The sequence below is a fragment of the Falco cherrug genome, chromosome 6 (genome assembly GCF_023634085.1).
Source record: "Falco cherrug isolate bFalChe1 chromosome 6, bFalChe1.pri, whole genome shotgun sequence".
Taxonomy (NCBI): domain Eukaryota; kingdom Metazoa; phylum Chordata; class Aves; order Falconiformes; family Falconidae; genus Falco; species Falco cherrug.
In genome coordinates this window covers 16,711,875-16,739,869 of record NC_073702.1, presented here as the reverse complement: position 1 = coordinate 16,739,869, position 27,995 = coordinate 16,711,875, and the positions used below count along the sequence as shown (strand labels likewise).

The 27,995-nt window shown below is 37.5% G+C and overlaps 1 protein-coding gene across 6 annotated transcripts in view; it reads right to left on the bottom strand.

The window, feature by feature from the left end:
* KHDRBS2 (KH RNA binding domain containing, signal transduction associated 2) overlaps positions 1-27,995 on the bottom strand; it is a 393,065-nt gene that overhangs the window by 292,379 nt on the left and 72,691 nt on the right. For all 6 annotated transcript variants that reach the window (XR_008732950.1, XR_008732951.1, XR_008732953.1 and 3 more), the window contains exon 2: positions 22,929-23,056. Coding sequence is in view for 1 of the 6 variants with exons in the window: in XM_055714848.1 (XP_055570823.1) it covers positions 22,929-23,056 (128 nt within the window). In the remaining 5 variants the exon portion in view is untranslated. The remainder of the gene's footprint in view (positions 1-22,928; positions 23,057-27,995) is intronic.

Here is a 27,995-nt window from a genome sequence, read left to right as displayed (position 1 = left end):
GGGACTGTATCTGCTGATGATTTAGCGCTTCACATGCACAGTGCAGCTTTAAGGTTGTGCATTACACACACATAATTTGCTATGCACAGGTATAGGCAGGTGTCTTGTCTGATTTTGAAACATATCTGAGGAAGCAAGGAACGAACTCCCTTTAAAGCAATAGAAGGGTCTGTATAGATCATATCAGGCACCTAACAACCCAGCAAACGCCTACCTATAGCCACCTAACAGCTTGCAAAACCAGTCATACATACACATTAGTAGCTACTTTCCAGCAAGAGCATCAGCAAACAGCTATCAGACAAAGTGCACTAAGGGATGCTAAGCAAGAGCACACAAAGGTCTGCAAAGTGAGAGAGGGACTTACAGTGGTTAACTCTCAGCTACTTTATCACTGAGAGGACAATTGCTGCTTTGGTTTGCGTGTCCTGTAACTCAGGACAGCTGATAAAAAGTAATTAATTATACATTGCTTATGATGTATAATTTATAATTTCAGCTCCTGCTGAATGCTAGTTTACAGCCTCAAAAATTGCTCTCATAATTACTGCCTTACTAGACAAACAACTGTCATTAGCAGTGGCCAATGGCAGGTGAACACGGACGGCTGTTCCCATGCAGATGCAGAGGTCTGGCAGCCTCATGTGTGCTGCGTCAGTGCTGCTTCCCCTTGTGAAAATTCATGCAGGTCTCATGCTTGCAGCTGGCTCCATACAAAGGTAATGATGGGCTTGGGAGAGCAGAAAAGTGATTTTTAGTTTCTAGTTCTAGATTTCCCTAACCAGTGAGATGAATATATGTGGGGAATTTTCACAGTCACACAGAATTGAGAAGGACCATATGGATCACGGAGTCTGAATACAGACTTAATACTCCACGGTAGCCCACAAAATATCTATTTCTCCTACACACAAAAAGACGCAAAACAGTCACTAACATCCTATGATAGACTTACAGTAGTCCTAGTTGAAAAGACCAGGAACCAGAAACCACAGTATGCGCAAGAGGCAGAAGAAAACAAAAGCTCTCAGAAAAATACAACTATTAGAAAAACTTTAAAAAATATTTTAAAAGGATCATGGAATGGATGTTGCCAGCCCTCCTGTTATCTCATTTTAGCTCTCCATTTTGCAATAAATTTGTTTTCAGCTCTAAAAACTTAAGTGTACCACCCTGTCATACAGATTGATGTCTCCTAACTTCCAGTGTATATTGATATTAAACTGGAGTTTGGAAGACTACTTCTATGATACATAAGGCTTGCTTACAATTATTAAAAAAAAAAAAAAAGGGAAAATAGAAAATACTTTTGATGCTTGCACACTTTGTCATCTATAAAGTTTAAAGCCTGTCCATTTTTATGGAATGCAGCTTTAAAGAATGCCCTGTTACACACCTAAGAAAGAAAAAGACACTGAGATACTTCAAAGCTTTTAAGAGGTAAGAAAAGAAATATGGAGTAGCAGTAAAACATTACTACTCTTCTTTTTGCAGAACACAATAGCATGAACAATTGAAAAAGGACACCTTGAAAAGAGGTTGGAAGCTTTAAAAAAGAACCTAAATTCAAGCTTTTTAAGACTTAAGGATGTATTTCACTGGTTTGTTAAACGCTTACAGCTACCTGTTTAAATATTCTCTGTTCCTTCAAACTTAGGAGTCCAGTTTGTGATTCTTTGACTTCGGGTAGCCTGTTCAGCTTAGTAACATGACATCCCAAATTTTCAATATTTGTTCTAAGACTGTTTACAGAAAAACTTTAACCATCAGTACAATGCATTGAATGACATTTCAAAGGAAAATGATGGAAGAAGAGATGCAAAGAAAGGGAGAAGAAAATTAGTTGTCTTACATGAGGAAGTAATTTATGCAATCAACTCATCATTAAGAGTAAGGATACGAATTCTCCCCTTCCTTGAAAAAAGGCAATCAAGATCTAAAGGCATAGGTAAAACATTCAGGAATCCCCAAGAGTTATGCATACATTTGTACAAAATAAGGTTGGACACAGTGCACTAACTAGGGTTTCTAATCCATTGTTTCTTGTTAAAAATACAATAAGATTATTATAAATTAACTGAAATAATAAATTTATTTCATTTGTGTACCAGAATGGTAGTCTGGTAGTCACCGCTTCTGCTTGCCTCAGGGGGGCATATGAGTAAGCTCATATTTGAAAGTCTGACCCAGAAGTGAAAATTCTGCATTTCCCATAAAATTATCTAATATACATCAAAAATGTATTTCAGTAAATACACCTAGTCTTGTGCTCCCAGCTAAGTGAGAATAGACCCCTCGCCACATACTGTAGTTATACATGTCAACATGCTGTGCTGATTCCGGGGAATAAATACTGTGGTACTGAACTACTGATGATTTATACTGTTAAAGATTATTTTAAATACTATTTGAGTATCCTTGCTGCAGAGTCCTTGTATACTTTCTGTAGATTGCATAAGCACATCTGATGTTGCACATCAAGTATATATAGTTACCTTAAACTGTTTCCAGGCCATGGTCTTAACTATTATTCACATATGCATACTACTCAACTATGCATTATATTACATTCAACTCTAGCACACTTTATCATATGTAAAGCATTAACGTAAAAGAGACCAATATTTAAGCTTCTATACAAGTTAAATGTTTTTTTTACTTTCTTGACTTATTTGTTCTGTATAATTACTATGTATTTCATCAAAACATTAACAAGAGACAACTCTCTTACAAGAATGATAAATACAATGTATGTGACTTATCACCTCATGATTAATAGGGTCTTTTTTATTCATGAAGTTAGATGTCAGACTCAGCTGAAAAATGTGTATCATCTTGTATGTATTTATTCCAAAGCCTAGTAAAATTGCTTTACACTGCTACAGATGGATACAATAACAACCACTTTTCACTGTTTTTTGAATTAACACAAGATGTATGTCAAATGATGACCTTAAACTTCCTGTGTTGGAAATTTCATTTAAAACTTGACAAATATACTGGATGCCAGAATAACGTAGTAATAACAATTCACATAAAATCTGCTACATCTTCTGACCACACTCCTAAAAATATTCCCTGAAGCTTCAAAAGAACCATTGGTCTTCTGTACCTTGGAAAGAAAAACAGCACAATACCTTCTTTGTCTCCTCATCATCTTTTCAGTTCTCCTTTCACTAGACTTAGAAATTTACTTTTCATTTAAAAGCAGTACGCTCTTTTCCTTACTGGACTTACTGGAAAGTTAGTTGACAATAGCTATTAGAAGTCTGTTACTGCTATTCTGTAAGTTTTGGAGACTATTCCTCCTTTCATAAAGAAAAAACATTTAGGATATGTCCATGTGTATCACCGCATCAAAACAGAATACCTCATTCTCCCTATAAGAAATATAACAGAGTAATAATGAGCGTTACGGAAAGATATTAGGTGAAAAATGTCTAGAAATCAAAAGGGACAGTTTATAGGTGTATTACAGTATCTCTTCAGTCCTATACCTGCTGGTTGCACTGGCTGATAAACATCCAACTTTACCTTAGCTCATTTATTGAGTAATTAATAGACTCCAGAGACCAGGAAATCAAGTAATAAAAAAGTGAAGAAATGTGCAGGTTGTACATTTAGTGAATCAAATCTTATATATTTTTATCATTCAAGCCCTGAAAGGAGTATTTGATATTTCTGACACACCTGTTACATGCAGCTATAGTACCAGACTGAAATAGCCTATGTTTTCTTTCTATCTTCCTAGATATAAAAGTATGGGAGAGGAAATTATTCGGAAAATGAGAAACAGCATACTAACTGAAGAAAAAAAAAATATTTCTAATTTACTTATTTATGTTAGAGACTGTATTTTTCAAACAGTTTTCAAGTTATTTGAGGTAGGAGAATAAAGGCTTTGTTACTACAGGTTTTTATTTAGGTTTGTTGGGGTTTTTTTACTTTCCTTACTATAAGTGAAGTCTTTTTTCAGTAAAAAAAATATCTATTTTTATGCACTCTACGCATCCTAAGAACACTCCCACTGTCTTTAGTAAAACTAAACAGAACATGTAAAAATCTAAAATTTTTGCAAGTCTTTGCAGTGCCACCATCAAATTCCTAGTATGTCATTAATCTCAAGTTGTTACACCAATACATAAGAAATATTTACTTTTAATGTTACTTCAGGATATTATCTGGTTCCAGAGTGATCTCATTTTGACCAACATCCCCCCACCCCCAACCCAACAAACTTTGTTGTGATAAAGGTCCCCTCAGTGACTTAATTTGTCACTGTATGACATCATCAACGTATAACACACATCACTGTATGACATTAATGCAGTCTTCACTTACAAACAGATGCCTACAGTGTTAGTATTCAGTGTATTTCTTTTCCTTAAGCATCATATATTTTAAATGTAACAACGTGATAAGTAAGAAAAAAGCAGGCTACCTATCCAAATACCAGTAAAAATACAAATCATTCCAGATGTAGTCATTCCCTGTAAAAACTGAAGAGCAGTGATGCATACAGGGCATCTGATTATGGTCAGCTGGCAACAGAAACTCTGATTTGGAGGAAAAACTTACTCCCATTGCTCAAGAGCACTTCAAAACTGCCCAGCCTTGTTCCACAGTAAGAAATGGGAGTCTGTTCTTGGGATGCTACATCCAATGGGAGCCTGTTCTTGGGATGCTACATCCAAACCATTTTATCATGAACATACCATGTATTGGATGGGATGCATCTATCATAGCTGCAAAAACACAATGCAAAAGCAGAATGTTAAGAATCAAGGGGGGGGGGGGGAATACTTTTATGCTTTGCATTTTTATATCTATTTAATCACACTGATAAGAAATATTACAGAAGAACATTACATAGTAAGATGAAGAAGAAGCAGCTGGGTCTCAAAATAGCTCCCAGAATTCCATTATATACATTTTTCATTTTATACATCTGTATCTGTATACCACCTTTACAACAGCATCACACTGATAGCAGTTAAACTAGTACATTGGGAAAAAAAACCCTGAAGCTTGATCCTTAGCAACATCAAAGTAACTACTGACAGAGTGCTAAAGAATATTTCATGGAACAGCTGAAGTTAACAGTGACTACCAGGAAAAACCGAGACCAAGTATGAGTGCTGCTGGTGCAACAACACGGTAACTTACAACTCTCTTTAATTTGTCCCAAACCTTGGTTGTAACAGTTGTAATATGGCTCATATGTCTTTCTTAAATGCCTGAACTATCTTGTCCTACACCCCATTAGTTCATCTCCACCATCCTATATCAGGAAATTAGCCTGTAAGCAAAAGTGATTTTTATTTTCTCACTGTCACAAAATAAAGCCATACATATGCCTTTTTGGGGTATAAGAGTGGAAGATGACAGTGATCCAGCTTTCGAGAGATAAGGATATTTGGTTTTACAATAAGAATGTAGGAGAATATTTCCTTTAGAAAAAACAATCTATCTTGTCATAAAAGACGGATGTTATGCACAGTCTACTGTGGTTTTGGTTTGGGTGTTTTTTTGTTTGTTTTTGTTTTGTGTTTGTTTTTTTGTTTTTTTTTTACAGGGTAGCACTAGACATGAATAACCTAGTTTTCTTATGATTATGTTTGGTAGCTTGTGCAGCTTTTCCATACTGTCTCTATGCAATGCAAATCCTTCCCAGGCTGCTGGCAGTGGTAAAATTAGCCATATTTTCTCAGTTGATAAGTCATAGGAATTGCTCATCTTAAAAGGCTGTTGTATATGTATGCACACATGTGCATGCTTTATGCAACAAGCATTTGGTTTTCAATATCTTTTATCCCATACTAACTTTCTTTAATGTTATATAGAAATGTGGAAACAGAAGTGAACCTATGAGCTGTTGCCTTCAGAAAATGTATAAATATCAGGGAATAAAACCTCTGTTTATAAGGTGTAAGAAGACACATGGGCCAAGAGAGTGCACACTGTCAAAAGAACACCTTTAGACGAACAACTGAACTGGAGAGGCTTTTCCAATTATTTTAACGTTTCTGATCAGGTTCTATATTTAGGTAGTACTTCCAAGAGCACAGTAACTACCATTTCTTAGGTGGTTTTATTTTATTAACTTCAGAGTTGAGGTTGCTTTCTAGCCAAAAAGACAAAACAGTGCCTTTATGAAACCTATTTATATGTGAACATTTAGGATTAAATTAATCAACCTGGAAGACCCTGTTTTTCTCTAAGCAAGATTCTAGTCTTATAAGGATGAAGTAGCATTGTAACCCAAATCATCTACAACCAACATAAGTGCTTTCAGTAAAAAAAAACAAACAAAAACAGACCTAAAAAAAACCCAAGAAAAAAACCACCAAAAAACCACAAAACTCAAACACTCTTTTACTGAATGCCTCCCTCTAAAATTGCACATCATACTGTCTGTGGGGTTTGGGGGAATGCAGGGGACATAGCTGGGATGGATTCCTTTTCAGGGGGATTCCTTCTCTTTTTCCTTCCCTCTCTGACTGAAGGGGTTTGTCTCACTGTTGTTCCAGCATTACCTTTAGACAAACTTGACAAGCATAAAAAGGGCAAGGAATTCACAGGATTTTTAGTTTCCAAAGTACTTTAATGATTGATCACTTTGTTAAGTGACCAATTCAAAGTCAAACTGTTATCTCCAAAAGGACTTCTGAATCTTCTTCTCCAGAACATAACTATCTTCCCCTGTGGTACCAGTTAATTCATCCCTTATGATCCCATTTGCAGTAGAAAGCTCACATGCATAGATGTCTTATGTTATCAGCATTCATTTTCTTGCTGACTAAATAGGCATTTTGAGATTACAGCACTCCTAATACATCAGAAATGCAAATAAAAAAGTCATATATTATTTAAAAATAGCCTTGTTTCTTCATTGTGCTGACTATCTGCTATGAAAAGTGATTTGTTTGGCAGTTTTCTCTTGCCAGTTGTTATATGAACCTAACCAAGTCTTTGCAACTGCTTACATAATAAGGCTCTTATACTGGTATCACTTTATTAGTTCCTGTCTCTATTCTCAATACTACTTTTTGATACTAGGAGAAAACAAAGATTTATTTTTATTTCCTAAATTCCTTTGGATCATATGCTGGGCCTTTGTATAGACTAAAACCCTAGCAACGTTATCTTGGACAGAATTAAGAGTATTTTTAAGTATGAAACAGCTATGGGCACTTTTGACCATACCTAAATTACCTTTAGATTTACTAATTACTTACTGTTAACAATGAAAATACGAAAGCACTGAAGCTTACTTGAATTACTCAACCCACTCAGAAATCGGAGTCTGCAGCTGTCAAGCCCTTACTGAACTCTGAGCTATTGCAACCACATTACTTGTTGGGGGGCAAACAAAAAGACAAAAATACCAAAAAAACCTATCAAGCTAATTTAAAGATACCTGGTGTGTTGTAATGGCCTGCAATCAAATACTATTTGAATGTTTTCTATCTGTACAACTTCTCTGCGCCATCTGGTCCACAGCTTCACTGTCGTCATGCTCATGAAGTTTCTCCTTTTATCCACCCTGAACATTCCTTGCATGCCCACTGTCTCTTATCCCCCACCATGCACCACTGTGAAGGGTCTCCTTCTGTCCCTCTCCTTTGTCTGTCTCCATGTACGCTAGGGAGGCTGTTCTTAGGTCCTTTGGAGACACTTCTTCTCCTGACTTGTTCAGCCCAGCTCCCTTAGCCTCTCCACACAGGGAAGTGCTCTAGCCCCTGATGATCTTGGTGGCCCTCAACTGAACTCACTCCAGTTTGTCCATGTCTGTCTTGTATCTGGAGAGTTAAAACTGGACACAGGCATGTAGGTAATCATTTTGTATTGGCAGCCGATGGACATATCGATTGCTCCATCATTCCTTTCCTAGCCTATGTATATCTTATATTGAATGTGAAGAAAGTCTTTGCACTCTCACTCTAGAGCAGATTGAGTCAACTTGCTCACTAAGCAGACAAATCCAGCACTGTGGAGCACTGATGTGCACCTAGCTCTGCTCTTGCAGATACAACTGACTCCAGGTACTTGGTCTGTGAGCTTGAGCCTAAGCCTACCAAAGCACATCCTTGCAGAGACACGGCATGTTCTGCTAACCAGCTCCCATGACAAAAACAGAATTTCCTCTCTCTACCGATAGAACAATCATGACAGGATTTGTAGAGATTCCCTCTTCCCTATATCTCACCCTTCAGGTATATCCATGGGAGAACATATTTTCTGTTCCCATTATCCTATACGCTATTATGAAATGAAATACTTCGGAAAAAGGAGGCAGAAAACAGAGAAATTACCTGAAAAGTAGAAAGCTCTGTTTTCCACTTTTTTCCCCTCTATCATCTCTTTCCTCTAATGATATTACGAACAACATGATGTTAAGTGCTTTGAAACTCATCTTGCCTTTTTATGCTAGTATGATTTTTGCAATCTCAAAAAATCTGACAAATGTAATTATGCTTGAAAGAAATAAACCATCTCTTCTTGGAGAGGCTGAAAGAATACTAAAATGTGATCTGGACTAGTGCTAAGCTAATTACAGTGACACCACTCATGCCTTCAGAATTCTGTTAGTGTCAGCACTTACATGATGAACCCCTCATTTCTGTGGTTTATAACTCTATTCTACATCAGTTAGCTACTCTTATGGCAGTGCACAACACTGTTGTTAATGGCTTCATTAGTGACATTCTCCTAAAATGGCTGAAATTTCAGTTTAAAATTTTCTAACACCCTAGTCTGTGACACACTGTAAATCACAAGCAACTTGTGACTGAAGTAAGACAACGCAGTAACATAAAACCCATCCAAACTGTGATAGATATGCTTGAATTTTAAAATGTGTATTTTGCAAATTTTGGATACAAGAGCTATTGTACATACTCATCACCTTCAGTATCTTCACACTCAGATATATTAGGAATTGCTGGGAAAGAAGTGAGGTTTCCAAGAAAAAAGCCTTAATACTATTATGAGTAAGAATAGTTTTATAAGCACTAGAAATCAAATTAAGTTTTGGCAATGTAGTCACCATACATCAGTGTTACAAGTTTCACATGTGAAGACACTTGTCCAGCAAAAATTTGTTGAGCATTCTGATACCTGTAAAAGCAACACGACAAATTCACTGGAAACACTTGAGAATGCAGAGTCTCAGATCCGAAAACTAGCAAAACAAAAAAGCACTGTCTTGCACCATGCTGGGATACGACATAAAATGTAACCTTATATTATATCTGCTTGTTATTCATATATAAAGCTCTGCATTTGCAGTATCTAGTACTTATGTAAGAAATTGAGCTAAAGTTTTACAGCTTAGGCAAAAAAATTGCTCTTTCTTTCAAGGGCCAATTTAACTCAATCCAGTATTTAAAGCAAGATGATACAGAGTAGGCTAAAGCAGGGATCTCTTTTATCCAATCTGAAACAACATTGCTGGTATATCAGAGAAAGAAAAAAGAAAATAAAAAAAAAGACAGAAATAATCCCATATTGGTAAAGCAGTAACAAATTGTTCTCTTTCAGAAAGAATTTTTTTCCGGCTCTCTGCAACCCACCAGTTTGTTTCTCATTAAATGACAGAGAAATAGCTTATTCAAAATTAAAACTATATTTCTCTAATTCCTAAGGTTCATTATTATCATTATTGAATGATTCTCTATACCCTGTATAATTTCTTTTTTAATATTTCATTAAGCATTGCTCCAGTGATTTTTCCTCAGTTAAAAATAACCATCTGGAGAAAATGTAATTCTCTGTTGCTGAGTTGACAAACAATAAACAGTTTCTCTCATCAGACACTAGATGGTTTATCAGCTTGGAAACCAGTGATTAGTAAGCAAATGGTGTGCAATCATGCTATGTATGCCATGGTGTACACTTCCTGCAGTAGAATAATTCGGGTGTGATAGTATTTACCTTAGTGCTACTTACTCCTTACCCAAATAACATGACTATGATCTCAGAAGGTACATGGAAATGTATCTTTGCTATATTCAACACCCATTCCAAATCTATCCTACTGGAACAAAACTGTGATTTCATATCTAGGAAAAGTGATGGAAGAATTGCCTCTCCCCATCCTTTTTTTAAGAATGCATGAGTGACAGCACTGTGCATTGCTGCCTTTCTTGAAATAAGATGCAGGGCATGGTTTCCGCTCAGTCTGTAGTATTTTCCTTCTGACTTTCAATCCCAAACCATAAAAACACAATAGTTTCTGAATAAACCTGCGGTTCTACTAATAATTGAAAAACTAAATCTATCAGCAGGCTTGCAATTGATTCTTTGAATTCTTGAGAATATTTATATACTGATGCTGCTACTGGGCTATAAAGGCTGAAAATGGAAGACACATCTTTAATAAGTTTTAGTACAAGAAAATATATATTCTAATAAACCCCTGAAAGATATATTTATGATACAGTGTTCTCCAAAATTAGCACAGATCCTTTGCGTGCTCATCATATGAAAGCATCAAGTGTTTATTCTGTTTGCTTAAGGTGAGTAAAAATAAAACAGGAAAGAAGCATGCTGAGGTCAAACACACCCTAGGCTGAATAGCTGCAACTCAGCAAGAGAGTGTTTTGAATCTAATTTTTTTCATGACCATTGTCCTCTATATAGCAACACATAATTATGTTTTAAAGATCTGATATGTGGGAAGTTTGAGAAATAGGGCAGAAGCCACCAAAATCCATGGGAAGTTGCAATGGAGCTACAAAACCATTCAAATGACAATCTTGAGGAAGGAAATCCTTGTCACTAAACTAGTCCAGACAGAGGCACGTTCACACTGCTTGGGGCTCACTGGCTCTGGAGAAGGCTGTTCGTATGCCTCTCTCACTGTACTTGGCCTAGGCTTTCTCTGTGCCCTGCGTGAGGAGATAAATCACCCACAAGTTTTCAGGTCATGTGCTTTCCAAGCCTTTCATAGGGAACCAAGGCAAGGTGATCATGCATCTTGTGCAGTCTTTTTCCCTAGTAACGACTGACCTCACCTCAGTTTGAGAGAGGACGCTATTTCAAAAACAAGTAAGTTCTTTTAAGTTTGGAGAAAGCATGGAGCTGGATAGGACATGTTCAAATTAAGGCAAAGGTTGTCATAAACCCGTAACAGGTCTGAAGATTCACAGATGAGAAAACTTCTGTTACCATACTGCCATTGATAAAATGTCAAACGCAGCTCACAGGTAACCACAAGACATAGATGTGTAGAAATAGCTTCTTCAGTTCCAACGTTCAAGAAACTGGTTGTGTATTTAGGTACTGTTGAAACCTGAATTATTCCATGATGTATTATGTCCTGCCTAATCATTAGGTCTATTCCAAAGGGACAGATGCAGAACATTAGCTTTTGTTTTAATATTTTATAAGGAATTTTCAAAATTTTTACTTAACTTTAGGTGAGAGTTATTATAAATTACATTAATGACTAATTTGAAGTGACCTTGTAACCCAACTGAAGAGAGGGAAAAAATCCTGAAAAGGCACATAACAGATTTCATTTTCAGCTTCAAGAGGCAGAAACATTCTTCAGAAGTGTTTGTATAAGACCAAACAATACATTGGATTTCAAAATTGATTAGTTCATGCCGATTCTGCGCTTACAACATATTTAATCAGTTTAGACTAGAACAGCAGAGGCATATGAAAAAATTACGAGCAACTATCTGTTGCAGTATTTCTAAAGTGCCCGTTGTGTGTGTGTGTGTGTGTGGGTCCTCTAAATATTAAATCTTTTTTCAAGTTTGAAAGGAAGTAATTCTTTGTTTTAATAGCAACATATGCAAGTTTCTAAGACACTCTTTAAACCCTACTATTTCACTTAAAGTTATCAGTTTACTACTCTTTAATTCTCTGGTAACGCCCAAGTAGACAGATCGTCTATAAAGGAAAAAAAAATAGCATACGATATTCATACTGTACTAGATTTTCTTATTAAAATACATTACTACTATTACTAACAATGATAATGCGAGAAAGTACCACAACTAAAAAAAAAAAGTGATTATCATATCCTGTATGATAGCAGCTTTTCAAATTATATTGGATCTGGCTGGCTGGAGTTAATTTTCTTCATAGCAGATGGTATGGTATTGTGTTTTGGATTTGTGAGCAAAACAGTGTTAATAACACACCAATGTTCTAACTATTGCTTGCACAGCTTAAAGGCCATCTCTGTTTCTCACCCTGCCCTGCCAGAGAATAGGCTGGGGATGAGCAAGAAGCTGGAAGGGGACACAGCTGGGACAGCTGACCCCACCTGATCAAAGGGATATCCCAGACCATATGATGTTATGCTGAGCAATAAAAGCTGGAGGAAAGGAGGAGCAGCAAGGGGGGATGTTCAGAGTGATGGTGTTTGTCTTCCCAAATTACAGTTACGCATGACAGAGCCCTGCTGTCCCGGGGATGGCTGAACACCTGCCTGCCAGTGGGAAGTAGTGAATGAATTCCTTATTTTGCTTTGTGCAAATGAATGCTGTATTTGCTTGCACGTGCAGTTTTTGCTTTATTAAGCTTTATTAAACTGTCCTCATCTCAACCTGCAAGTTTTTGCTCTTTTACCCCTCCAGTTCTCTCCCTCATCCCACTGTGGGGGAGCGAGCAAGCAGCTTATCTGGCTACCCACAACAAAAAGACTTTCCAGCTGTTCTAAATTTCTTGCAATAAATATTTTAGTTTACACTTACAGGAAAAGCATCTTTCTCTTTCATCAAGATATAGCATAATATATATTTTATGCATTCTGTTCTTATGTAAATTGCCACATTATACAAACTGTCTTCCACAAGATACATTTCTTTCTTATTGTCTACGAAATGATAACAGACTTCTGTGTATTTTTAAACTTGCTATATATATATTAAAAAATTGTGTAAAAGAACCAGTTTAAAGTATTTTTTTCTACTGCCTGCAATTTTAAGATGTTGATGTTATAAATGCTAACATAACTGGTAACTCATCCTCTTAAAAGCTAGCAGAAAAAAAGGAAATAGCAACTCAAGCAAAACCAATCACAAAGTGAACAAGCTTTTTGATCATTGGCTTACTTCTGCTCCTACTGAGGTCAAAGGTACTTTGATAAATCTCACCCTAACTAATGGTCCCCTTTATATTTCTCATGAAGCATATGTCCAGTTTGAAACTTTTACTCAATCTGATTCACTGTGTATTTAGAGACAAAACTTAATTTTCAGTATTCACTACCCTTTTTAGTCCTTAAGCATCAATACAGGTAAGTGGAAGTGAGCTAGATTCTCTTATCATAAACCCCCAAAAGACTTGCTTGCTGAACTCCCCTCAGTTTCCAAAAGCTAAGTCCTCTGAAAATGCTGAACTTGCACTAAGACAGATTTTGGTCCAAAAATCCTCAATTAATACAAACAGCAAGGCAGAAACAATGCTGCTGTAATTGCAAACAAAACCCCAAATACCTTTCGGTTTAGGTGGAGTGCAACTCTGCAATCAATCACGCACAACCTTTGTACATGAAGTCATGTTCCACTTAAGAATTGTCTGTTAATGCAGACTGAATTCCTGCCTGCCCTCAAACTTATTTTATTAAAGTGGTATCATGAATTACATTTTTGATCCTTTTTTTTCCCCCTCCAATAGAAGTAATAAGAATAGAGAGGAATGCGAGTTTTGGTGGCATAGAAAAGGAGTGACACAACCAACATTCTCACTAGGAAGTGACTAGGATTTGTCTGTTTTCCACGCTGCTGCTAGCAGCTACCATTTCTCTTCTGCTGATCTTTTTACTTCATTTCCTTGTTATGTTATGTTTTCCAGCCTGTCAACTCCTTGGAGCAAGACCAATTTACTTACTGAGCATGCTAAGTATAACAGGTGTCTCCAACTTAGTTTTGGCCTTTGAGTGCTCTGTGATAGGAAATGTTAATTTATAACTAGTCTAAAAGCCTACCTTGAAATACGCAAGGCATTACTGTGCTCCACCATAACAGCACAGATAAGTCCTTGTAAATAACAAAATATCAATGTAGTGCCCCTGTTTGTAATTTTAAGGATGAGTTCAAGGAAGAAAACAGTAAAAGCTAGAGGTATAACTATATATATGCACATATAAATGAAGAAAAGACACCCTGCAAAAAATCTTTCAAAAATTACAGAGTTAAAAGGGGAAAAAAAAAAAGTCCTTTAATGTTGGGAATATTTTTTGTGCCATTTGTTTTTAATAATGTTGCAGCTGGTTTAATTATATTGCTAAAGATTTATATAGCCATGGATGGTTAAATGAAAGAGAGAAGCAAATCTCTACAATGTTGTCTGGAATACATGTTATTCTCTACAGTCAGGAACAGTTTTATAAAGTAACTTCTAAAGAGGTCTGCACAGAACAAAATTTCTAAGCATAACAAAGAGGTTAACTAATGTAGTGGGAGCTGATTTTAAGAGCAGTGTTATGAAAACAAATAAATAATTAACAAAAATAGGGACTTATTAAAATCAAGTTACTTTCTGTATTCAATTGAGAATTCTGCAAGATTTGCATAGGCCCTGGAAATGCTGGAGTCCGGGTTCAACTCCTGATGGAAAAGCTAAGTAGAGATGGATGAAAGGTCAGGTCCTACATAAGTCAGAAAAGAAAAATCTGTGTGATGTTTTATTCATGTATTTTACTGGAAGTACAGTAAAGTACTTGTCCGAATTTTCCAAATAACCTGTTGTCATCAACAACAAGGAATCTTGTGTTGCAGGACACAAGATTCATATGTATTTTATTGTTTGTGTGCAGTTGGAAATACTGAAAACCTGTACTGAACAGCAGAATTGCATCACTCGTAAGAAAGTTTCAGAGAGGTAGAATGGGGTTTTGAGGTTTGAGAGAGTTTGCCTTTTGTCTTCAGTTGGGATACAGGAAGATACAGAGAGGGAAAAAATGAAGATAACTGCCTTTACACTTTTTTTTCTATTCAGGTGTTCACACACTTGATTTCACTTTTCAGAATTAGTTGGACATTTCATGTGTGAAGTGAATTAAAGCAAATGCCTTGGTAACAAACAACTATTTATTTGTAGCAAAGAAATCAATACTGAAGAACTGTAATTTGAATTTTGAAATATTTCTGTTATTGCATTTGAAATAAAATTAATGAAAATGGAAAATATAGATTAATAGGAAATTTGGTATAAAGCAAAAAAGAAATAGTATAAAGCTCAAAGACACCTTTTGTAATAATTAGGGCTTGGTCTTTCATCACTGAATTATTTTTATTTACGTACCTTTCCAAGAGATTTTTCTGAACCTTATGTACTAATCACTTGATGTAAATTTTCTGTAATAATTTTCTGTATACCAGTGACTCCAGAAACCAGAAATTTAAGTAAAGCATCAAGTACTATTAAATTCCAGATTAAACACAGAACATAAATTTTTACCCCTATTATTCTTGGTGTTGTGTCGTTCAGAGATTATAGGCGACAATTACACTTGAACATGAAAATTAAAATGGCCTTAAAAAGGAAGTTTGAATCCTTTCCCTAGATTTATAAAATAAAAAGCATTATTTTGTTACCAAGAGGTACGTTCAGTCACTTCATCAAGACCTGGTAGGGTTAGAAATCTTTCAAGATCTACGAGAAAGTATTCTTTATTTAAACAACTGTTCACGGCATCAATTTCTCTGCAGTACATTTTAACTAAATTAATAATTTTCTGCCTTTCATTGTACACGCTTCTTTTTAAAGCATTCAGTTGAAAAACAGAACAAGCGTAATCTTTGGTTTGTCAGGAGTCTAAATTCTAGTACCTTTCAGAGTATAAAGGATTTTGTTGTCTTACACGTGAGAAAAAAATATGCTGGTAGGGCAGGTAAAAAGTCCTATTCTGCAGTTAGACACTTAGCTCTGGGTTTTTTTATTAAAAATATTAGAGGTTTTTTGCAATCTCCTGAAATATCTCCAGGATTGAGTGACAGATCAAATTTTCCTTTTGCCTTATGCATCAACAAGGTCCTTATGTCATTACAGCAATATAAATCACAGTTTGAAGTCCCAGCTATTCACTGAGCTGACAGCCCAGGTCCCATTTTCCTTAGAAATTTCATATTTTCATGTCCATCCATCTAATGGATGTATCGCTGTATCTCTTTTTCTTCCTCTCTTACTTAAAAGGGAACTAAACACACAAATCATCGGGAGACGATTAATATGACAACAAGTGCTTTGAAAACAGAATTGCAACTGTCAGGTTTGAGAGAAGCAAAACATAAAAGAAGGAGAATGCTAAATTAAAAGAAAAATCACCATATTTGTTGCCTAAGCTAGATGTTAAAGACAGAACAACAGAAAGCTTACCCTTCAGAAGGGATTCTTTAGCACCAGTGAGTTTGTATGAGTCATTTGCTTGAAGTCATGGGTTTATGACATAAAACCAATATAAACAAATATTATTCAGCACTGACATATTTTTTAGTTTTATTTGAGTCTTTAAAGTAGTAAAAGATGCACTGCAATATTAAAGTGTGGTTGTTGGTTTTTTTTTTAATAAATACATACAGTTTCTTTTTCTGACTTGTCAGCTATTTTGGGTATCCACAGTTATAGCAAGCCAAAGTAATGAACAAAATAAGCCATCCCTTAATAGCTGAAATCCAGCTAAGCTGAAGGCAAGCACAAAAGGGACAGAATTTTACCAAAGTCAACCTCATTTTCACTTACACTGTGCACTGGAAAAGCTTGCAAACAAAACCTTTTTTTATTATGTGGTAGAGAAAGCTAAGATTTTAAACAAACCTTAAATTCTGGAACTGTACCAAAGGAACAAATTTGCAAAGCCAGCTTAACATGCTCCTTTCTTAAACAAGTTATCACAAAAAAGATGAGCATACAAAACAACAAAAGCCCATTTTCTTTCAATTCTCTTACCATATCTTCACCAGTATTTTACATCTTTCCCTTACAATCAATTGTATTTTTTCTTTTACGTTCATACCTGTATTAACATTCCAAATATACTGAACAGAAACATCTTGTTTCACTGTATGAAATCTACTGAAAAGTATACCAAGAAAGTAATTTCTTCTTTTCATTCCTGGGGAGAATAATAGTCATTGATCTGTCACAGCTAGGAGTCTTCTAAATTACTTCACTTTTTTTTTTTTGCTTGTATATTTTTAACATAGAATTGACACACTACAAAATACAGTAATTAACCAGGATAATGGTTAATGGGGGAAATCTCAGAAACAAGTCTCAACTCAGTTGATATATATCTTCTTGTCCTAAGAAATTTCTGCAATACTAATATAGACAGCCTCTTAACTTTTTAAGGGAAGGATACATTTTATATACATGTGAAAAGGTAATGTTTCAAGTTACTGAGCACCAATGAATTTTACCTACTTCATTAATTACATACTTGATATAATTGAGAAATGACTGATCAAGTGCTGACTTGTACCTGGAAAGGACTTTCATTAATACAGTCTTTGTGTTCAAACTCATTGGAATTATTTGTAATTCCATAGAGGACTATTTAAAACAAAGAAAATAACCCCATTGACTTTTGCTATATTTATTAGAAAGAGGAAAGGTACAAAACAAGTTCTTGTCCTGCAAATAGTTATTTTACCCAAAATTTGTTTCAAATACCCTCTAAGAAAGTTTTTAGTGGAGTCACTCTGAGGTTTAATGTATACAAAAGAAATACAGTACTTTGTTGTTGAAATCACCTGTGAATTCTATTTTAATGTATCACTGAGATTAAAATACCTTACAAGATTTTAGCTGAACAAATAAATTTAAAGAACAGTGTCTCCAACCTGACGTTATATATAACTCAAGTTTAAAAAATCAGAATGAGAAAGGTAAATTCAGTCAAGTCATTCACTACTCAAAGAACTCTCATGAGACAGGCAAAACAAAGAATATCAAGAACATGGAATTTAACTTAAATTACAGTATTCATCAACATGACCTTAAATCTCTTCCATAGAACCACATACCCTAAAACAGAGTGCCAGCCTTTCAAAGGGTAAGGGGATGGATTACATCTCTTTTTTTATTTTCCCCAAATATGGTAGTTAAATATGCAGGAGGAAGCCAGCAGGAGTTAGGATGCTGAGCCAGACCTTATTTCTGGACAAGACCATTGTTGCCCATCAGCTGAGCCCTTGCTCAAGGAAGAAACTTCATTAGAATGCATCCTCAGAAGTCTCAGAGCCTCACAGTTTGCAACTCTACAACATGGAAGTCATTCAGAAGACTCAACCTGCTTGTCATCTCTGTCACCATATCCTGGTAGTTAGCAGGACATGCTTCTAGTACCTTATATTTCAATAGTTTGCATTATCTAACAAACCAGTAGAGGGAAAATTCAAATATAATTCCATACTTAAACTGAGATTTTGTTTTAAAACTTCCTATGACTCACTCTAGCATCAGAGCAAATTGTAATTAATTTCATTTAGCATTACACTTACATAATCATATTCATATAATAAATATTCTATCCTCTTTAATATATGGACAAAACTGACTTTAACCAATAATCATATAATTAGAGTACTATTAAACACTGCCTTTTATTCAGAAGACATTGTTTTGATTTCTGTTCCTCACTGAAAAAAGAAGAGTTCATTATTTCCAAGTGTCATCAAGTCCAACTTCACTTAACCTCTGAGTCTTTAGTAACTAAGTGACTTGGAAAATTTCTTCTTTAATTAATTGCTGATTGGTTTTCTTCCACAATATGCAATTTCAATGTAACTGAAATTTAATAAAACTGGAAATTATTTATCTTGAATGTGAACTGTCATACTATTAAATAACTCAGTCTGACTTTAAATTTTTCCTTATTATTTCAAGTCCATTAGATTTAGACTAATTTACCTGTTGATAGATCAGGAGGAAAAGAAATACCAAACCAAGTTTTTACCAAATAAGAATTTAATTACCAGGAAGAGTAACCGGAAAGAAAACATGAAACCTATTTAAACTGACTTGGGTTCCTTCATCTTGAACATACAACAGTGATTTTGGGAGTTGAAGAGGTCAAAACCAAACCAAAGCTCAAAACTCAAACCAAAGTAACTCCTCTTTGTAATTCATCTGAAGAGAAAATGCTTACTAAAAATCCCAAGTTTTCCAGAAAAATTTCCATGACAATAACTGAAGGTGTAAATTACACTTGTTTGGGTGTTTTTACCCAAAGCCCTTACAGTAACATTACTCTCTGACAGCTAGGTATTGGCATTCAAATGAGAAATTTTGCTATTTAAGCCTCCAAATTGTGGCTTTTGCTTTTCAGCAACAAGATCATTTCAGACTTCTGTTTGCTTTTTTCTTTTTTCTTTTTTCTTTTTTTTTTTTTTTAATAACCCACTCCTCTCTCATATCTGATATATTTGAAATACAACATTCAACAGAAAAATGGCAACATCTTTACGAACAAGCCCTGGGTACTTTCTCGCAAGTTTGAAACTGAACAACACAAAACCACCATGCAATGTTTGGGGGAAAGTGGCTGGAAAGGTACCTGGAGGAAAAGGACCTGGGAATGTTTGTTGACAGCCAGCTGAACATGAGCCAGCAGTGGCCCAGGTGGGCAAGAAGGCCAAGTGCACCCTGGCTTGTACCAGAAACAGTGTGGGCAGTGAGACTAAGGAAGCGATCATCCCCCTGTACTCAGCACTGGTGAGGCCGCACCTCAAATCCTGTGTTCAGCTTTGGGCCCCTCACTACAGGAAAGACATTGAGGTGCTGGAGCGTGTCCAGAGAAGGGCAGTGAAGCTGGTGAAGGGTCTAGAGAAAAAGTCCGATGAGGAGCAGCTGAGGGAACTGGGGTTCTTTAGCCAGGAAGAAAGGGGGTTGAGAGGAAGGAAACCTTTATCGCTCTCTACAGCTACCTGAAAGCAGGCTGTAGGCAGGTGGGCCGGTCTCTTCTCCCAAATAAGAAGCAACAGGACAAGAGGAAATGGCCTCAAGTTACACAAGAGGAGGTTTAGATTGGACATTAGGAAAAGTTTCTTCACTGAAAAGGTGGTCAATCATTGGAAAAGGCTGCCGAGGGAGGTGGTGGATTCTCCATCCCTGGAGGTATTTAAAACGAGTGTAGATGTGGGGCTTGGCAACATGGTTCAGTGGTGGACTTGGCAGTCCTCAGTTAATGGTTGGACTTGATGATCTCAAAGGTCTTTCCCAACCTAAATGATCCTATGAACTACAAAAGCTGGAAAATGGAAAAGTCTGTAACAAATATTCTTCTGAGTATTTTTGTTAGTCTGCATTGACTGGAATTCACATGTCATGAAAGTAAAAAAATGGCACTATGGTACAGGAACAAGGGTCAACAAGCACAAGACACTGCATCACTGTTTCAGAAGAAATTTTGAGGTCATTAAAAAGATCTGCTGCATAAAGAAATCTGTGTAAATTACACAGTTTTTATTTGGGCTGCTGAGATTTAAAATAATTAATCTCTGAAAAGATCACTGCTGAACTATCAAGAAACATCCTTATCTCCTTAGATATTTATTTTACAGAAGAAGAGAGAGGCCTTTATCTTTGTAACAGAGGTGGTAACATGAGATAGCTATTGCTAATCACAGCCTTTGATTTTATTTTCCTGTTGTCTGCACCAGCAATTTCAGAATTCAGACCGTAGACACTCGAGTAGACACAATTTTATAATACTTATTCTGCAACTTCAGGAGCTATTTAGCCACTAGAAGCCTTTTGTGCCAATGTTTGCTCAAACCTTAAAATGCTGCTTCTGACTCTACAGCTATCACTGAAGGGACCTACCCTCTCTGCAGTTTAGCCTACAGCCCATAATAAATGTTTAGGCCAAGGGTTCCCTTGGAGCAACTTGTATATCTACACATAGTATAAATAAGAGCAAATGTCTTTAATGGATTGATCTCATTACTAAATAGACAATTCAAAAAAATCATGTTTTATAGACTATTTTTTTTTTTTTAACTAGTCAGAATATTCTTCTGAAATTTTACAGTCCTGGACACCTTCTTCAGGTTTTATACAACCCTGCTCACCCAGCACTGACCAAAAAAGCTTGTTAGGGAAAAAATGAATGAATACTTTCAAGCAACGTTCTTTCAAATATAAACGCTTCTCAGGTGAAATCATACAGTAATTCTTTAAACTGTTCGTAAGTACAGGTCTGATCAACTGCTCTTTTACCAAATTCTACTAAATACATAAAATTAATGGATTTTTTAAAACAATTTCTACTTTTTTTGGTTATTTATAAAGCAATCTGAAGCAACCACTGTGTGTTGATTTTGATTATCCTAATGCATACAGTTCATCAAGAAAAGATAAGACACTAGACCACAGCAATCAGCAGTTTGATAGAAATGGCAAATACAATGCTTGAAGGATGGTTACTAGATGTTAGTAGGAAACTTGCAGTCCTAGGGATAATTCCATGCCAAGCATGAAATATTGCTAGCAAATCAACTACAGAAGCTTTCCAAGAGTGTATTTTGCATTACTGAATTAATATTTCATCTATACTATAGTGATTTTTTTCACTGCTAAAAATCTGTATAAATGCTTTATATCTTTTAGCACTTACTCATATAACAAGCTCATTAAAATAAATGAAGGTTAATTTAATCATATTCAGGCACTATATTGGAAAGATTATTGCATTTATCTTCTAAATAGTTTATCTTTCATTCTACAATCTTCATCAACTAGTATTATGAATAATTATCACACTGCTTTTATAACATTAGAGCACTATTACATTCTTATTGAGAACTTCAAGTCACCTATAGCATTTGCGCAGAATACATCAAATCTACTCAAAGCACCTCAGGCTATGCAGCAAGAAAATATTTCCTTATAGCACTGTGTGCATTTCCAAGGTCTTTACCATTTGGATGATTACATTATCACAATTATATATTCACTAGTCAAGAGGTAAATGTCAGCTGGAATCACTGAATCTCCTTTTTTACACCTTTGGTATTGTTTTATAGGCTTTTTACCCATTGTAATTTACTGCTGGCACTGATGAAAATATAAAGCAAAAAGCTGAGAGTGTAATCACTGATTTGGTGAATCAAATAGCATATAATAATAAATCATCAAGAAAAAGATATGCTAGAGATAAATGGAGATGTTTACCATTTCACTTTGAATACTATTGTAACAACTGCTTACGTAAAATACAACACTGTACACCAAAAAAAACCCCAAAACAATATCCCCTTCTTCTATGTAAAATAAAAACTAAAACTTTAGACAAATAGCTGAATTTGGGGCTCTCTTGCAAGAATAAAAAAAGCTTTTTTTAATCATAGCACGTAGCAGCAAGGAGAACAAGACCTAAAATGAAGAAAGTAAGTGGTGGAAAGACATTTGAACTTTATAAACAGAAATACACATTCTCAGAGTCATAGCTTGCAGTAATCCTGCTACTTTATCGTTTAAAATGTATTACACCAGAGAAAATCCCCCAACTCCAGTATGAGGAAGCTACAAGACACTTAAATTGACTTTTCAGAGTTACTGAAACATTTTCTCTTTATTCTACTAAAATACTTTTTTGTTAACTGTTCTTTTATTTTCAAAAAGATAGTACATGTGAAAAAAGAACTATATGAAAACATCTAAACAATTTGTTTAAGAACCAGCTACAAAACCTACGTAAAGTTAAAAAAAAAATTCTCATTCACTTCAATAGCTGTTCTGAAAGGCCCTGAGACAGAAGTTAGAACGTACAATAGCTAAGCTAATAACAGGTACATTCAAACAGGAGCACCATTTCTAGTTGTTGGGGTTTTGTGTGTTTTGTTGGTGGGGTTTTTTATATGGTGAAGTCTGAATGCTAAGAGTCAATAAAAATGGTTGTGTATGACTTTTGTTTCGCTGTTAAGTAAGATTAAACAAGAGTTAGACTACATTTACAGTACCTTTGGATATTGTTTGACGGGGATCAGAACTCTTTCTGACAGCTTTATATTTTTGTTGCTGATAACATCAAGATATTTCTTTTCTTCATCTTCCTTCTTGCCTTCAGAACCCTGAAATTTTTCAATTTCTGAAAAATATTAAAAGAGAGAGTCATCAATGACATGGCATCTGTCATCTTCAGAAACCTTAAAATTAAACATTACAACACAGACTGTGCACTGAACACACCTCTGTTGTCTGCAGTCATATGACATCTACTGTTGTCTTTGAAAAAACCTGGACTGTCACCAGTGCTGAGAAGACAGAGGTGACAGCCCACAGGTTTTACTCAACTAATTCTTCCCAGCTGAAACTGAAGCCAAATGGTCTCAGTGGGAGAAGGAACAGATGAGGCTTTCAAATCCATCTATCAGTCTTTTAAAGCGGATCACATCATCACAGCTTGATGCTTTTTTGTACATGTGACCTGCCAGAATTAAGTCAGATTGTAATTGCAATAGCTAACTTTCAGTAAGAGTAGCACAAAAAGTGAAGAAACGTCTTGTTGTTAGTTTCCATTCAAATGCTTCTGAATTATTTAAAGGTTACATAAAATAAGAAATCAAATTCACTCCTGCACAAAAAGATTCTTCATTAAAGAAATGCAGTAAGTAATCATTATATATATAAAATATTGATGGTATGCAGAACATTCAACAGAATTTACAAAAACAACCCCAAAATATATTCAAGGTGAATAGTTTTGAGGGTTTTATTCCCTAAAGCTCTATAAGCAATGGATAGTAACAAATAATTGATTTTATTACCCTGCAAAGAACTCCTAATATGGTACCTGTGAGCTTCTTCATAGTAGCTGTACTATGAGAAAGCTGCATTTGCAACAGCATCATAGACAGCAAAGAAAATGGCAATGCTTATAATGAGTTAATTATAATTTAATCATAGGTGAAAAGTGACAGGTATGAGTCTGAGAAATATGCAGTTTCAAGGCCCAGAAAGCAAGCATGGAGAAAAGTAACACAGCAACAGCAATCTGTAACATATACAAGTTTCTTTGACTTAAAAGTGTAAAGGAAAATTATATGCAAGAGAACAGCCCATGTCACAATTTTTTACTAAATGTTTACGCTGCCTGTTCTAGATTAGTTTATTTAAAGCATCCACTAGCAGAGATATCTTGAATGCCACTGTTCTAAATTCTTAAAACCTCTCAAGAACACACCTAAAAACTCAGATAGGATACACCTTCTTTAATTTAGAATTAAACAGTTATCTTAATGATTACTAAAAGCATTAGGAGGACAAGTTTCTTTTTTATAAAATACCTTAATATACCTGGGAAAATCATCTTGAAAGCAGCAAGCATCAATGAAACACAAGCTTACAAAGCAATATTCTGTAGTAAAATACTTACATCAGGCAGGTTTAATAACTAGAAAGTTTGTTGTTGTTTTTTTAAATAGCTCCAATGTAATTATACAAAGATTTGTGCTATGGGGGTGCAGAGGGGACAGACAAAAGATGAACAAAAGAGGGAAAGGTGTTGCAAGTGCAGTAAGCATTGCAATGAAACAAAGGAAGGAATTTCTCAAGATGCATTGAGAACACTAGTAAGATAATTCTCAAAGGCAAGTGGGGAAAGGGTATCTATTTGTACACATGTATTTAAAAAGAATCACAGAATCATTTACATTGGAAAAGACTTTTAAAATCACTGAATCCAACCATTAACTGAGGACTGCCAAGTCCACCACTGAACCATGTTGCCAAGCCCCACATCTACACTCGTTTTAAATACCTCCAGGGATGGAGAATCCACCACCTCCCTCGGCAGCCTTTTCCAATGATTGACCACCTTTTCAGTGAAGAAACTTTTCCTAATGTCCAATCTAAACCTCCTCTTGTATAACTTGAGGCCGTTTCCTCTTGTCCCGTTGCTTCTTATTTGGGAGAAGAGACTGGCCCACCTGCCTACAGCCTGCTTTCAGGTAGCTGTAGAGAGCGATAAGGTTTCCTTCCCCTCAACCCCCTTTCTTCCTGGCTAAAGAACTCCAGTTCCCTCAGCTGCTCCCCATAAGACTTGTGCTCCAGACCCTTCACCAGCTTCACTACCCTTCTCTGGACACGCTCCAGCACCTCAGTGTCCCTCTTGCAGTGAGGGCCCAAACCTGAACACAGGATTCAAGGTGCGGCCTCACCAGTGCTGAGTACAGGCGGACAATCACTGCCCCTGTCCTGCTGGCCACACTGTTTCTGATACAACTCAGGATGTTATTTGCCTCTAAAAAGTTATTAAACTTTCTCCTGACAGGTACTGAAGCCACTTAGAAGTCTGCATTGTCAGTAGGCAAGATGGAGGGGGACTAAAGCATGGGACAAACTGCTCCCCCTCCAAACTTCCACTAGCCCTTGTGACTCTCCCCTTCCCAGTCTTGTGCTTCCTTTTTGACTGAGAGTACCTGAAAGGTCTGGAACAAAAGTGGTGTCTTTGATCAAGTTAACAAAAGACTACTTCAGCTGGGCTTTTCTGACATCACTAGTATGTAAACAAGAGTTTCCAGATCTACCCTGTGCACTTCTAACTGGCTTCAGTCCAATGTGAGGTGATGGCCTCATGGATGCTAGACTCCCATGAGGCAAACCTGAATTTTCACAGGATTTAGAAACTTACAAATCTTCCTACGTCAGGCAACGCAGATATGCTTTCCCAGCTTTCATGGCTGTGTTTTGAGTTACAGAATCACAGAATTGCTGAGGTGGGAAGGGATCTCCAGAGGTCATCTGGTCCAACCCCCCCTGCTCAAGCAGAGCCACCTAGAGACAGGGGCCCAGGATTACAGCCAGGCAACTTCCGAGTGTCTCCAAGGAGGGGACTCCATAAGATCTCTGGGCAACCTGAGCCAGTGCCCAGCCACCCTTCACAGTAAAAAAAAAAATAAAAGGTTTTCCTTCGTGTTCATAGGGAGGCTCCTGTGTTTCGGTTTGTGCCTGTTGCCACTGCACACCACTGAAAAGTACCTGGAACTTTTGCATCTTCCCTTCAGCTATTGATACACACTGAAAAAGTTCCCCTCTGAAGTATTCTCTTCTCCAGGCTAAACAGCCTGGGAACAGCTCTCTCAGCCCTTCCTTACAGGAGGGATGTTCCAGTCCCTTCACCATCCTTGTGGACCTTTGTTGGACTTTCTCCAGTATGTCCATCTCTCTCTTGTGCTGGGGAGCTCGGCACTGGACACAGTACTCCAGGTGTGGCCACACCAGTGCTAAGCACTGGAAGGATCACCTCCCTTGACCTGCAAAGTCAGCCCAGAAGTAAGAAATGCCTTGAGATGGTTTATTTCTAAACCAGAATGTAGTGTCAGATATGAAACCTGGTGTTCAAATTTATATGAACAATATAGCAATGAGATTCTGCTTCACAGAGGGGAAGTCTTGTGAGATAAGCTGTCTTGGAAATTATCGTTCCACAAGGCCAGGGCTTCTGTCTTCTGGGTCTCCTAAAGCTCTGTGATGTCACCAAGGTGCCACTGTGACCTCCATGAAATCCATTCTTTTGGGGTGGGGCGCAGCCCTGAAGGGACACAGTTGCTGTCCTCATCTGTCAGGGACAGATACCTGCAGGCGGGAGGACAAAGGACCCCGATCCTGTGGGCTCCCTTCTGATGATACAGAGAGGATTTGCTGGACAGGGACACCAGCGGGGCCTGGGGCACTAGTCCCAATCTGCTGTGCACCCAGGATCTGGCTGCTGTTGCCAAGAGGCCAGGAACCTCTTTCCTGCCTTCCCAGTTCCTACCTGCACCTGTTGGAAAGGTCAGTTGCCACCCTGCCCTGAGAGCAGGAACACATACAGATGTCACTAAATGTCACTTATCCGCCCTAGAATGGCCCCTGGCATTTGTGTCAGCACAAGCACGGTGCTGAGGCAGAACAGGCAACTCTTCAGCACTCAACTTCTACAGCTTTACTGCTTCTTGCAGGTTGCATCTCCAATGCGAAATGGCATTAGACAAGGACTTGGCAGAAGACGGCACCTCTTCCCCCGCTGCCAGCACCAGCCAGGTGCCCCAGGCTGCCTCTTCCCCCGCTGCCAGCACCAGCCAGGTGCCCCAGGCTGCCTCTTCCCCCGCTGCCAGCACCAGCCAGGTGCCCCAGGCTGCATCAACAGATGCGTCTGAGGACATAATGTGCACAATCTGCCAGGACACCATTACCGATGAAGCCTCCATAAACCAGTGCAGCCACATTTTCTGTTTTGCCTGCATACTGGAGTGGTCCCGCAGAAATGCTGTGTGCCCAATCTGCCGCTGCCCCTTCCAGTACATCTACCGCAGGGTGCAAGCCAATAACCTTGAGATGTACTATCTTGTGCAGTATCACAGCTCTGGCAGCTACACTCTGAGATCTCAGGCCCACTTTGTGGAAAGTGGGCAGCAGCATTCCTCAGGCCACCAGCACCACAGCTCTTCCAGTGGAGACCGTGGCGGTGGCCGTGCCAGGGCCCGAAACAGGTTCCCAAGGTGGCACCACGATGGCCACAGCAGGGTTCAGCACACCCAGAGCTACGACCCCTCGAGCAGCGGGTGGCAGCAGCAGAGCAGTGCTCAGGACACTGCTTATGATGAGGCCCAAGCTTCAAGGCCTGAACAAGATGTCCTGGCCTTCTCAGGGAGGAATGAGTACCATCAGCAGAGAGGATGGGTTTCCTCCAGGGAACAGCAAACAACAAGGAGCCGATCCCCATGGAGGTCCCGCAGCACTTGGCGCCAAACACAGCAAGAGCAGCAAAGGAGGAGGAGGGATCATGATGAGGGACAAGATCCAAACCCTCAATGGCAAGTCACAGTTTATTCTGGGAGAAGACAGTGCCATCAGCAGGGAGGCCAGGTTTTCTCCTGGGAACGGCGGGTGATGAGGAGCCGATCCCCATGGAGGTCCCACAGTGCTTGGCACCGAACACAGCAAGAGCAGCAAAGGAGGAGGAGGAACAGGAGGGATTTTGATGAGGGACAAGATCCAGGCCCTGAATGGCAAGTCCCAGCTTATTCTGGGAGAATACAGTGCCA